At 33.2% G+C, this 14,883-nt stretch overlaps 1 protein-coding gene across 7 annotated transcripts in view; it reads left to right on the forward strand.

The window, feature by feature from the left end:
* The window catches only part of GRIA4 (glutamate ionotropic receptor AMPA type subunit 4), a 392,397-nt gene that overhangs the window by 326,017 nt on the left and 51,497 nt on the right, over positions 1-14,883 (forward strand). For all 7 annotated transcript variants that reach the window (XM_032167274.2, XM_032167270.2, XM_032167275.2 and 4 more), the window contains 3 exons: positions 2,509-2,715; positions 8,165-8,535; positions 10,506-10,704. In XM_032167274.2, the coding sequence (XP_032023165.1) occupies positions 2,509-2,715; positions 8,165-8,535; positions 10,506-10,704 (777 nt within the window). The remainder of the gene's footprint in view (positions 1-2,508; positions 2,716-8,164; positions 8,536-10,505; positions 10,705-14,883) is intronic.

The following is a 14,883-nucleotide window of genomic DNA, read 5'->3' on the forward strand; positions in this document are numbered from 1 at the left end:
GGTTCATGCCATTCTCCTGCCTCAGCCTCCCGAGTAGCTAGGACTACAGGTGCCCACCACCATGCCTGGCTAATTTTTTGTATTTTTCGTAGAGATGGGGTTTCACCGTGTTAGCCAGGATGGTCTCGATCTCCTGACCTCATGATCCACCCGCCTCGGCCTCCCAAAGTGCTGGGATTACAGGCGTAAGCCACCGCGCCCAGTCTACTACTATATTTTATTATTGTTCCTCACATCTTATACTCCTTTGCCATTATTACAAAAAAGTTATAGTGACTTTGATTGCAGAGAACAAGGGGCATACTTTACTTATTTTTGTGTCCCTATCACCCAGCAAACTGACTGGCACACAGTAGCTGCTTAATAAATGTTTGATTAAATAACAAATATGTAGCTTTTATTGAAGTAAATTGTTCATTATATAATGTAGAGGGCATTTAGCAAATTAGATTATAAATACTAGCTAGAGAAACTTGCACACACAAGCTAATACAGTAATATATGTACTTGAGTAAAAAAAATCATGTGTTCAAATATTGCAGACACTTGTGAATTGATCTTCAACCATAGTACCAAATGAAGCCTTTGCTATACCCCTTTTGAAAAACTCTTAAACTTGTTACACTTATAGATAATAGTTGTACAGCCATTTCAATCTGAATTTAAGCATTTTACATATATGTGGCTCTTGCTTTTTTCTAAGTACTCTTCCATATTTTAAAAAGGTTATTGTAAAAAAAAAGAGAAAACGTAAGAATTAGCTCCTAATAACTATTAATATTTTATTGCATATTTTAGAAAATAATAACGCTTCACAACAATTCACCAATTTTATAACCACAATTCACCAATTGTAAAACCACATTTGCTAACCTCTTTATATTTTCACAATGTTTTCCATAAACTACTGCATAATTTTCATCTATCTAAAGAAGAGGCAATTGGTTGCCTTACTTTTATGTGTGGAAGAACTTTTTACCCGATTCCAGGGTTAGAATATTCATCAAATTCAAAAAGGTTGGAGATTTCTGGGTCATTTGGCTGTGCCAACCTAAGGCAGGATTTAAGAACACAGTAGAAGGACCAATCCTGGACAACTGCCCACTGTAGAATTATTTAGGGCATCTCTATGAGAAAATAAAATGTCCTATAATTCACATGTTTTATTAAATTTTTAAAAGGGGTTCTACATTTATGAAGTACTTAAAAACAAAATCAGAATTAGTGTAGGTTGCCATGTTATTCATGCAAAGTAAATTACCTTCTATTGTAGAGTTTTAAGAGCAAATTCAACTTCCCCAATTATGAATTTTCTGGGGAAAAAAGGAAAGACTTTTATGAGAGATTACCAAAAAAAGTTACAGTACAATTTTATAAAATATGAATACATTATCTGAATAATGTTGTAGCCAAAGGTGGTCACTCCTTGTCTGTAAATGACTGGAAAAACTCAGATGTGACCAAGGACTCTCTCCACATTATGTGTTCACCAGGTCTATCTTTGGTTGGTGGCTTTAGGTGCCACTTACAAAATCAAGTGCTTTTTGCTAAAATGTCTCTTTAGTGCATGTCTTTTAATGGTTTGGTTTAAGGGTGTGTGTGTGTGTGTGTGTGTGTGTGTGTGTGTGTGTGTGTGTATGTGTGTGTGTGTAACTGAAAACTATCCAGTAATTATTAGCCACTGATAAACTTTTTCATTTTATCAGGATTTTCACCAAAATTATTCATCAAATTTTCTGTCTCACTTGCTTAGAAAACTAAATGGGAATATCACCTCAAGTGTATGCTCATTATAACTGGAGGAAAATTATCAGCATCACTAGGGAAATGTTTTATAATATAATTAAATTTCATGCAGCACAAACCATACTTAAAGCCAAAATATTGGACAACATTAGGAAAGCAGATTTAATGCAAATAACTATTTAAGAATTTTTAAAATATTAATTCATTTTTTTCTTTGAATGATAGTGTACCAAGTGCCTGTTCTGAGAAAAGTATCTTGCCAAACACTAGAGATCAAAGAAAAATGATGTAACCTTTTTCTTAAAGGAAGTCACAGTTGAATGTGGCTAAATAAGATGCAGAATATGGAAACCTGTGACCTTGAATTAGTCTTTTATTAGGTGAAGCTGACTACTGAATAGTCTTTAATTTCATGAAATATTTTAGAAATACTCATTTCATTGCCAAAGAATATAATTTATGCTTCTTTAGATAATTATTAACTGACACTTCTCCCATCACAGTCATAGTGTTAGGTTTTTAATACTTAATCCAATAGAAATTTAAAGATTTCAGTTTTAGTATCCAATGCAAAGCAATTTAATCTCTTGTAAGCATACTTATATATTCATCTGTTTTATTATTGACTTCTAGCTACACAAAATCAGTATGTGTACCAATACTAAATACAACCTTTTGTCAAATTCTGAAATTGGAAAGTTACATGAAGTTTTTCAAATGTTTTATAATTTCTCCTTTACAGTTCTACTTCTCTCATTATAGGAATCCCCATATGTTATGTACAAGAAAAATCATGAAATGTTTGAAGGAAATGACAAGTATGAAGGATACTGTGTAGATTTGGCATCTGAAATTGCAAAACATATTGGTATCAAGTATAAAATTGCCATTGTCCCTGATGGAAAATATGGAGCAAGGGATGCAGACACAAAAATCTGGAATGGGATGGTAGGAGAACTTGTTTATGGGGTAAGCAAATCAACTTATTGAAGAATTTATTTACATATACCTGAAACTTCTTTTATCTTGGGCACATAACAATTTTTAAACGTCTGTTACTGTTTAATTTGCAGCTACATTCCAAGAGGCATATACAGTGTTTAAATCTTTCTCTATTTTATTAATAATGCAATCCACAAACAATGAGAAAAACTGACACTTGATAAGACCAAAATCAGAAAGAAGATAAAAATTCAGAATATGAAATCCTAGTTTTTTTAATTGACTTCAGGATCTGGAGTGACTATTCTTTTAAGTTTGATGCTGCCATGTATAGAACTACAAAACAAATATAATAGTAATCTTGTATTTGATAACCATAGGAACAGATTTCCTTCAACAATATAAAGGTGGTTGTTATTTTAGATAGTTATTTATACCTCCATTGTTTGTAATTACTCATAGATATCTTTTAAGTAATTGGTGAGGCAATCACTATATTACTTTATCCTCTATTAAATATTCATCAATAATGTCAGATTCTTACAATTCTGCTGAACACAGTAAATTTAAACTTTATGCAGTGCCATCATTTTTTATACTAGTATACATAGCAAAACACAAAAGCCAGAATTTATTCCAAAGTGGGCCTCACATGAAAGCATGTTATGCGCCTCCCTTGAGTGTACTTGATATTGAGTGTACGCATTCATAGCTGAGGGCAAATACAGCATAAATGTTCCTGCCCGAATCAGAGCAATATCAAGATCAATGTCTTCAGCTACCACTGCAAAATGTCAAAATCAAACTGGCAATTATCGTATGCTAGTGACAGCACAATATTTCAGAAGTCCGGAAACCAAATCCATAGCTCGTAGGAAACTCTATTAATCGAGTAACCAATAAAGTAACATATACTTGAAATGTAATATGAAATTTCCTAAAAGCCAACTTATATTTCACCCTCAAAATGTACTCTGATTAATCCTCACAAGACCCCTTTGAAATGGAGAATTACACAGAGTCATCTTCTTCAGAAAACAAGAAAGATAGAAAGATTTAGAACATAACTGAAGTCCTAGGAGGGACTCACTTTCCAAGCCAGAACTGCAATTCACCAGTTTCATGATTCTGCATCTTGCCTTTTAGACCATGAAGCAATGAACATTCTTTGCACAGTACAGTAAAGTAGCTAAAACCTCTGCAGAATGAGGAAATTGTTTGACATTATGAAGCAATTGGTTAGTTTTATATCCATAGGAAAGAATTGCTGACTGCTTAGGTGACCCTAAATGAGAAAAAAAAATGCAGTTTAAAAAAAATAGCAAAATCTATTTTACCACAGAGTTCACTGACTGTTTCATATTGAGCTTTAAATTCCAAAGGAAAAGAGTTTCTAAAGCATTTCTTCTTTGGTTAACATTTTAAACTTTTGATACAGTAAGCATACCTTAGATGTTAACATTATCGAAGTTGTTAGAACTACTGTAATTCATTCCCATTAGAAAACACTCTTGAAAATTTCATCTCAAAAAAAATCATACTTGGATTACCAGTTAGTTACGAACAGCATAACTGAACGGGAGTTACTTTCTAGGGCATTTGTAATACATCTCTTCTCTGGAGTCCCTACCCACCGGGCAGCCCAGACTCACTCTTTTGCAAGTGTTCTGACAACATTTCATTCAGGGCAAATTGTTTAAATAATGAAAACAAAGGATATGAAGAGAGTAGCATAATTAGCGAAAAAGTTATGTCAGTGCTATACATGTCACAATAACAAAAAGCCCCAAAGTTATGCAGTTCTCAAAGAGACAAAAGATAACATAATGGTTATTAATATCATATTCATATTCATTCCTCAGCCAGTCTGCAAGTAGTTAGACTCCAATCTCTGATGCTTGAGTTGTCCACTCTTTTCCCAAAAGGAATCTTCTTCCAGGTCTCTTACACACTCCAAAGTCTAGGTACTTTCCATTTTGGTGTCTGCAAAGTCTATACTTGTTTCTCAATGTATTTTTTGTTTTCCTACTGCAAACACATACATGAGTGCCTGGTTGCCAGGGACCTAGGTAAAACTAAATCCATTCTCTTCTATAGAACAAAGCCTATTATGTCTAGATGATTAACTTTGCAAAGTTATTAAATTTGGATTCACTATATTTTTTTACTTTACTCCTTGCAAACTTTGTTGCTATAATTGTAATGAACAGATTGTCTGTGAAGCATTTACATGTTATCCAACACACCATGTGTGAGACCCAGAAGCCCTGAACCTCTCTCACACTCAGGGCTTTTTGCTACCATGCCTGTACACTAAAGCCAGTTCACCCTGATTTCCTGCAGTGTGCTGCTTCAGGGTCATCTCCTGGGCCTCTACCACACTTGGGGTGTGTGTGTGTGTGTGTGTGTGTGTGTGTGTGTGTGTATGTTTTAGTCCAAGGGAATAATTCTCAAAGCACATTCCATGGTCCACTAGCACCAGAATTACCTGTGGAGACATTTTATACACTCAATTTTGGGAATTACTGAGAGGTCATGAAACAACACACATGCAACATCCCGGATGTTGGCAGAGGAAGCCCATGTGTAACCTATCTCTTCTAGTCTCTTTCTAGACTCTCACATATCTCTAACTTTTTGAAAGTGTCCCTCATTGGACATGGATGTCACCACTTTCATCCAATGTTCACTTTCTATGGTACTTAGTTTTCTGTTCAGAAAACACCTGTATTTCTTTTCATGTGTCTTTTTAAGGCTTCTTCCCTCACTAGTGGGAACTTGTGTAAATTAAAAATTTCAGAAGATACCTCACAGAACAATGTAGTATGTGAAAGGAGGCATTTCAAGTAAGTGAAAAGATGTGTTATTTATTTATTCCTGTTGGTACAGGAGGATGACTACTTGGAAAATTAACAATTTTCTAACACTTCATTATGGAAGATACCAAAAAGTGATAGGAGAATTATAGGTACTAGAATAAAATATATAATATTGATAGGAAAATGATTTTTCTAAAACATGAAACCAAAGGCTGAAAACACACACACACAAATAATTTTATATGGCTACGACAAAGTTTAAAACCTATGTATTGCAAGAAAAGACCTTGAATTAAGTTATGGAAACAAAACAATTGATGATTAGGGAAAAGAATTGCAACATATATGGGAAATAAAAGTGAATATTTTAAATATATTTTAAAGTGCTCACAAATTAGGAAGTAAAAAAATGAATACTCAATATGGAAAAGTGGGGGCAGATTATGACAGTAATACATAAAAGAACAAGTAGCTATTTGTTTTATCATAACAAATTCAAATTAGTACAAGGAGATCTAATTTCCTTCCAGAAAATTGGTGAAGACAAATAAACAGAGCTTTTCTGAGGTTTAAGACTGAACATGCCTTTACATAGTGCTGGGGACAGTAGAAATTTGCATAATCTTTCTGGAGAAAAGTTGGGCAAAGCACATTATGAGCATTAAAAAGATTATTACTGTTTAGACTGGCTATTCCATTTCTAAAAAGTTATCTTAAATAATTAAAGCATGTGTTAGGATTTGTCCTCAAGATGTTCACAGCTTCACTGTTTTAAATTTTGTAAAACTGGAAACAATATGAATATCCCTCAGACTTAAAAAACGGTTGAATACATTTTGACATTTTTCCAATAAAGCATTTGCAATCATTAAAACTTACTTTTAACTTGTATACTAAAATGGAAAAGTGTTCATTATATTATTTGAGAAGAGAAAAAGAATTGTAAGATGTAATGTTCTACATTATTCCCTTTTAAAAGAAATTAAAAATACTCTGCATAGAACAAAGTCTTTCAGAGTATATAGAAAGAAAAAACAAGAGTAGGTGATGGGAATACAGATAACGTTTCCTAATGCGCTGGGTCACACCAATAAAATAATTAAAATATGCCAATTTTTCTACAGCTAGTTCACATATCACTTATGTAACAAAAATTATACACATAATGATAGCTATGGGGAAAATAATAACCTTCCAGCAATGGTCTGACTCTTGTATATATGGCCTTTTATGATGTAAACAAAGCTTATTCCCTCTTGAAGGCATATGTGGTCAATTCTCAGTCACCCAGGGAGACGTGACTAAAACGTACCTCCCCCATTCTAACCCCCCAGTTGCCCCTGTCGCAAGCCCTTGGCCACTGTATAGAACCAGGAGCCTGAGGATATGTAAGAGTCATTGCAAGAGTGGCAGCCTCTATGTAAGAATTTGTGTGTCTGAGCATGTTTTTGATTCCATTTTAATGTCAAGTATATTCCTTTTAAAATAAATAATCAAAACTCCCTTTTATTTGTAGATCATATGACAGTTTAGTTTTCACACTACACTTGATTTCATTTGATTTTAGAGGTGGGATGATTTACACTCTACACCTTATTTCACATGATTTTAGAGCTGGTGGTGATTTAACAGAAGCAGCCCAGATTCAAATCCCAGAGCTGCCATGATGTGTGAATCCCCTTTCTCTGAGTCTCAGTTTCATCATCTAGACAATGATAAACATACGATTCTTATGAGGACTAAAAGAGAAGCTATTCAAAATATCTGCATCAGATCAGCATCAGCCACAGAATCTCCCAATAAATGCTCACTATTACCTTCTTAAGGCTTCCAATAAATAATCACAATAACATTATGAGGTAAACAGGGAAAAAGTATCCTTAGTTTATAGCTGTAGAAACAAGCTCAGAAAAATTGCTCAAAATCACAGAACTCTGAAAATGGAGGCTAGTGCCTTATGATTATAATACCTGAGAAATGAATCTACTGTTTTTCAAAATCTCTTTTTTTAAATAAAGGTAAAGAAACCAAAATATGTGAATAGCCAGAAATAAATGCCCATTTCCAGATTTTTGTGTGTGTGCTGAATTGGAAAATATTGTCAAACAACGGATTTTCTTTTATCATACTAGCACAGGCTTTATGATCTGTTTTCTCATAGCTGGAAAGGAATGAAAAAGAAAAGACTGTTTGAAATTTGCAATTCATAATATTAAGGGATGGCCAAGTAATGAATCAGTGGCAATGCTCCAAATGAAACAGAAAAGGCTGCAACATAGCAGCATTCCTGGCCAGGAAATTCACAAATTCAGCCATATGGAAAGACTGTCAAGTCTCCTCTGCACTGTCCCAGATCCTTAAAGACTAATACAGTAATTTGAGTTCAAGTTATTTTTGCTTATCCACTCTTTCTCTTTTTTCTATCCTTTAATCTAATTACTGGAACCTATAAAAATGTTTTATGCAATTTAAGTTATATCTTATGAAAAAATTACTATTCATTTTTGTACCTATCACTAGGCTTATATATTGTTGGCACTTCAAAAATAAATGTAGAATAAATGCATGACTGGTTAGCTTTAAATGGATCATTCCAGTGCTAATTGCTTCATGAAATTCATTAACCTATGTGTCTCCATGTGTTTTTTCTCTTATAGAAAGCAGAGATTGCTATTGCCCCTCTGACAATCACTTTGGTACGAGAGGAGGTCATTGACTTTTCTAAGCCCTTCATGAGTTTGGGCATATCTATCATGATCAAAAAGCCTCAGAAATCCAAACCAGGAGTGTTTTCCTTCTTGGATCCTCTGGCCTATGAGATTTGGATGTGCATAGTCTTTGCCTATATTGGTGTCAGCGTGGTCTTATTCCTAGTTAGTAGATTTAGTCCATATGAGTGGCACACAGAAGAGCCAGAGGATGGAAAGGAAGGACCCAGCGACCAGCCTCCCAATGAGTTTGGCATCTTTAACAGCCTCTGGTTTTCCCTGGGTGCTTTTATGCAGCAAGGATGTGACATTTCACCCAGGTTAGTTTCAAATCTTTTAAGTTCTTCACTGATTTCCCAGTAATTCTAAATGTTGTGCAAATTATCTCTCTACATGTTCTTTTCCTGAAGACAGAGGACTATTTGAAACACAGAAAAAAGACTTGCAATTCCCAAATAGCAATTTCTTCCAAGTTAGCACAAAATGTGGATATATCATAAACATTAACTTTCTCAATAGCAAAGAAACTATGCAATCCATCAGAACTCTCAAAAATCATTTAGTATTAATATTTCATTCATTGGTTTGACAAATGGAAACGGGAACCTAAATTGTAGAATAGGAATTCATTTCCATTTTGTTTCCTTTTAAAAAAACAAATACTTTTGCTATTATTGCAACTTTTTTGTATTATTGTTGTTGTTGCTCATTTTCAGAAATTAATGTTGGACTTAATTCTCATCTCACATAGCTTAAGGGAGATGCCTGGAACCTGAGTCAACATAGTAGGTACCAGATATACATTGTTTTCTATAGCAATGCATAAATTAGCTAAGCAATAGGCAAAAAGCCAACCATGCAAACACTATGCTAGTTTTATGGAAATGTTTTTCAATATCTGTGGAGTCATGGCTCCCTTCCTTTGGATACCACTAAGATATCATTTAACCATTATATTCACCAAAAATGCAGGCTTCTTTTGCAAGAAAAAAATACCTTATTTTTCTCATAGAGAAAGTAGCTGAAGGTATGAGAAGAAAAGTATTTACTTTAATTGTTGACTATATATTAGCATCACAAATATATGGATTTCTTTCTTTTTAGAAATGTATGCTTTCTCAAAAAAGAGGCATTTTGGGCACAATGCAATTTGTGTTTCTTAAGACCTAGGAAAATTATAAATATGTTTAAATTCCAATAACATAGGAATCTGACTTGAAAACTTTCAATTAATGAACTAAAAAGAAATCAAAGTAAGTCAAGCAATGGTTTTTAAAAGCCAGGATTAAGCAAATATTAAGTTAAACCCAATAGGTGTCTCCTTTATAATAGCAAGTATTATAATAAGGGAGTGTTTTAACTTTGGAAATGCTATGAAAAATATGAAATCATTCTTCAAGTTTTAAAACAAATGTTTTACAACAATTTGCCCCAGGAATTTTAAGTAGTTTGATGGTTACAATAAGTGAGTTCAATGATGAACATTCTCTGGATTTTTTTACTCACCCTCTTCTCACATTTGCTCTGCACTCACACTCACCCACACATCCTTGATACCAGAGAAAGAGTGAAGAGAGAAAATCGTATACGTGTGTAAAGATACTTTGAGACATGGTTCAACCTCCACTTAGCTCAGGAATGGACTATCAAGCAAACAAACAAAAAAAGCCTCAACTATGGTCACTTCGAGACCAATTCTAGACCCTCATAGGGTCCAATCTCACCTTGGCCTACATCCCATCATCCTGGGAGGGCTCTGACTGAAGGTAAAAACAGGTTATTTCCTTTAGTCTCAGAAAGGTATTTACCAACTTGCTTCAAATCTAAGACTGCAGTCACTGTTCATATGTATTGCTACTTTATGGTACCACAAAGAGAGAAACAATGCTGCCAGTTAAGCCATGATACTATATTTTATCTCACCAACCACAGGCTGCATCCTAATTTCAGAGATGCTAAGAAATGAGGGCAGGAGAGTATTAATGAATTCAACTAAGTATTCCCCTTGCACAGCTGAAGAAAAGCTATTAAGTTTTACATTTCTGCCATTTTCTTTAAACAATAAAAAGGAAATGGTTGTCATATTTTCAGTGGCATTTATATATTAAATACATCATAGAAGACATCAGATTACACAGAAATCTAGAATCATTCTTGAGCAGACTCTCAGAAAATAAAACAATACTTGAAATTGTTATTTTTAAATATGCATGGTGAATTGATGGTATTTCTTTTCTTTCTCTATGTTGGTTAAAGAAAGTAAAATGTGCATTATTTTATCCATGTTTAGATCCCTCTCAGGTCGAATTGTTGGAGGTGTTTGGTGGTTCTTTACACTCATCATTATATCATCTTATACTGCTAACCTCGCTGCTTTCCTGACGGTTGAGCGAATGGTCTCTCCCATAGAAAGTGCAGAAGACCTAGCCAAACAAACAGAAATTGCCTATGGAACACTGGATTCAGGGTCAACAAAAGAATTCTTCAGAGTAAGTTAAGGGAAAAACTAAAAATGAAATGTTTATCATTTTGAAATTCAGGCAATTTTTCCAACAATTATACCATCGGCTTTAGCTATTATAAGGCTTACAAACACAATAGTAATAGCTATGTTTAAGGCTAGTACTTCCAACTGGATTTTATAATCACTTTAATTTGCAAAAGGTAATTGACTTACTCATATTGCAAGAGGAACACTCTCTAAGGAATAGTAACAATGAAAAGGTAATTAAAACAACTTTATAACATAATTTATCCAAAACATTCCAATGTTGATAATGCTATGATAATATTGGATCTGGTAAGATTGGATTTATGTATGCTTTTGGGCTGAGAGCATAAAAATGAAAACTTGACTTTTGAAGAATACATTCAACTTGCTGCGTTTGAAACACAAAACCTTAATTGCAGATTATACTACTTATGTGAGTTATATTATTCTATAACCTATTCTGTAACAATGAACTTCACAGCAACATATTTGCTTTCTCACAAGGTAATAACAGCAAGAATTTTTCCATTCTAGGCACCTCTCTAGACATTGTATGGCATTTAGTTTGTGCTGATTTCTCTGCTTTGCAGATAAAAATTTTCCAACTGATATAATTGTATTACATACATGGATACATGTATAATTGCATTATATATATGGATGTAATTGCATTGCATGTCCCTTTGACCTTCCACCGGAACAACAGAGGTTTTTATTTTAGTTTTTTTTAGTGTTTGTTCCATTATGGGGATGAATTTTTTTTATCAAAAAACCCTTTTTCTACTCTCTTTAAATCCAGAGCTATACACTTGGTAATGTCTGACAACAGATAGGCATTCATTTTGTGACTTCAAAACCCAAAAATTAAAAAGTTGCCAGAGTGACATTTTTATGAATATCGAACTAGGTAAAAATGAACACATTTTATATTTATGTCAATTGTTTAAACACTAGAATATTTAATAGTATAGAAGACAGAACATATATTTTATTACTTTCTAAGCTTTTGTGTGAAAGTAATAATACTTTGTTCGTGCCTACATACAGCACTTGAGAGATTACATTTCCATTTTAAATAAATTTATTTATAATCTTCTCACTCAATTCAGCTTAACAATTATAAACAACAAAATGTGCTACTCCTTAGGCCAGCTTTAACTTTTGTATACTTGAATTTCTGTAAGATATTTATCCTTTTTAAAGAAAATTTGATTATAGTATCCTAATATACTTTAGATGTTTACATAATATCATATCAAGAGCAAATCACTCAAAAACTCAAACTCATCCTTGAGCATTGTTTAGAAAAGAAACCAGACAATGAACAATGTACTTGTCAACAATTTGGAGTATTATTAGGTATAATCTAAAATGTATAAGTTAATTACAAAACACTTACAGATTTTCTTAAAACTGTAAGTAATATTCATGACAGTAGATTTGATTAACAATAGTCTATGGATAAACTTGATTAAACAAACTTTTTTAACTTACCTAGCACATCCCTATTTCTACAGCTTAATAATAGAAACATTACTACTTTAATGTATTTCAGCAGAATTTCAGTACCGTGCTGCTGGTTTATAACTGCTCCCATCCATAAGTAAGCAGGTAAAATTTAATGATTTCACCTAAAAATTACTATGTATATGCACTAAAATAAAATACAAGTTTGTGCAATCATTTGCACTTTACTGAAAATTTTTGACTGATTGTCATTTAAATAAAGACATTATTTGCAGGCTCATCATTCCGCCTTGAGTGATAAAGGGAAGAAGAAATGCTATATTGATTCCCTGAAAATATTTCAGAAGTAACTCATTGTAAAGCTCTTTAGCATTAAGCACACTGAAAATGTTTATTTCTAATCTTTATAAAGTTAAAAATGCTTAAATTCAAAGAACTGGTAAGGTAGATAAGAGAATATATTAAAAGAAATACAAGAATGGGGAAACCTGCTTCCTAGATTTATAGTCTTCCATACAAACTGCAAGCACCATTCCTTGTTTCCTTTCTCTCCAACCCAACTTCAGTTTTTAAATTGGAAGATTTTTATAATATAGGTATTTATTGTTGCAGAACATTCCGAACTCTAATGGGACAAGAAAATAATTTCCCCTGGCAGCACGCTTTCAGGAATGCATAAATTTGGGTTCTTTGATAAAAATCTCATTCATGTCCTACCCTGTTTGCTTCCCTCCTCTCCCATACATGTTGACCTGGTTTAAATAAACCATTTGTCTGATGGGCTGAGGAAACCAGAATGTGAAGGGTATTTTTGTACCTTTCAAAATCATTTTCTCATAGGAACGCAATAATGGTACATCTATCAGCTCCACTAGGCTGCCTCAGGCAATGACCTATACTCAGTGCTTCAAAAAAAATGTCACAGTTATAATCAACTAAAAAAAGACTTAAGCCACAGGGGAAAACTACATCTGAATTCAACTGTTGCCTTGGTTTTGCCCCATTATGAAACTTTACATTCTTCATGTTTTGTGTGCCATGGTAAGCCTAAATGTAGAGGCATTTAAAGAGTCTGTACTTGTCACTTAATGCCAGCCTCGCTGTTTTGGTACTTTCACATTATTACACACCTGACTTAAACACAATGATTTTCATTTCAATACAGTTTTATCCTGTGCCTGTCTCAGTCATCAGTGAAATTGTGAATGCATAAATGATGCGCATTACTATCTCAGGGTTTATAATATTACCAAATAATGCATTGATGAGCTGTCACTAGAACATCAGTCTTGCCAAGTAAGCTACTAGAAGGGGAAAATAATTCACCGGATAGCAATGTAAACATTAACTATAACACAGGACATTTGTACATCGTTTCTATTAGAAGCAGAAATGGTGGAATACTTAATTTAGGGAAAAATCAAAGGATAGCACATTCTTTTAATTCCAAGAATTGTTTTAAGCAATAAAACAGTGTTTTAGATCAGATAGTTACCCATGCTTCGAGTTTCACAATAAAGATGAAAAAAATCGATCTGAGATTACTTTTCTAATTTCAAAAAAATAATGACTTCTATCTTTTCACTTCGCACACCCCAGTTTTTAAACAGATACTACAGTTGAAGGTTTTAAGGACTTAAATGTTCCTTTATCATTGTACTTGATATAGTGACACTTGATACAGAGACCTACTGAGCTTGCTGGATCTGCAGAAATTTTCTTCATTTTAGCCTGTCTCATCAAATTTATGAAAATGTGCTTGTCCTCACTCCTTAGCAATCACTCTCTTGCAGTCACAGATAAGGCACAAGGATATTACTTCCAGTCCTGTGCCTCTCAATTCCCCCTCGTCCCTTTGTCCTGTGTATATGATCTTATCAGAATCAGATTTTCTAAAGATTAGCATGGTGACAAACCAGGCTAATTTCTTTTTTCAAAAACTTGCTTTTATCTTTCTATTTTATCTATATTTTTTCATTTCTATTGTACCTAAACCCTCTTATATTTAGCATAGCTACTCTGTGGATTCCTCTTTCTTCCAGATTTTAAAGGGATTAGTTCAACTTATTTTGCATTTAAGGTATACATAATTCAATGTATTTAAACAAATGCAGCAGTAATTTTCCACATACTAATATATAGAAATGGACTATTAAAAAGTAAAAGATACTTTATTCTTTTTAAAAAGATTTATTTGCTTTAATACTATGCTGCATTCTATAGTTAAGTGATCTCTACAAATATCAAACCCTAAAAACACACTTTTTCCATTTTGCTATGTTAGTTTTATTTAACTGTCCTATTCCTTTAATAAGCCACTTATTTGTAACTGGAAAATTGCCAGGTAATTAGCATGTTTTTCATATTCTTAATAAATTCCATAAAATAGTTCAATTAAAACAATATTCACACTGATTTTATTTCTTCTGTTTTCTATGTAGTGTACACAGTAAAGTATACAATGTATGTGGAGCTCTATACCTTTTTGGGTGAAACTCTCAAGTCAAGATTTAAATATATTTAAAAAGTAGTTATATGTTTAAAGGAAATTTACCAGTACTTCTCTAAAAATTGAAATTATCAATATAGATATTGAGGGACAACCTGTATCAAGTGATTCAGAGAGGTAATATTTTTCAGAACTTGTAAAATGAAAGAGTTTGTTCTCTGGAACCGAACTCTATTTTTAGAGATGGAATGAATGAAGCAT

This window comes from Hylobates moloch, unplaced genomic scaffold (genome assembly GCF_009828535.3).
Source record: "Hylobates moloch isolate HMO894 unplaced genomic scaffold, HMol_V3 SCAFFOLD_11, whole genome shotgun sequence".
Lineage (NCBI taxonomy): Eukaryota > Metazoa > Chordata > Mammalia > Primates > Hylobatidae > Hylobates > Hylobates moloch.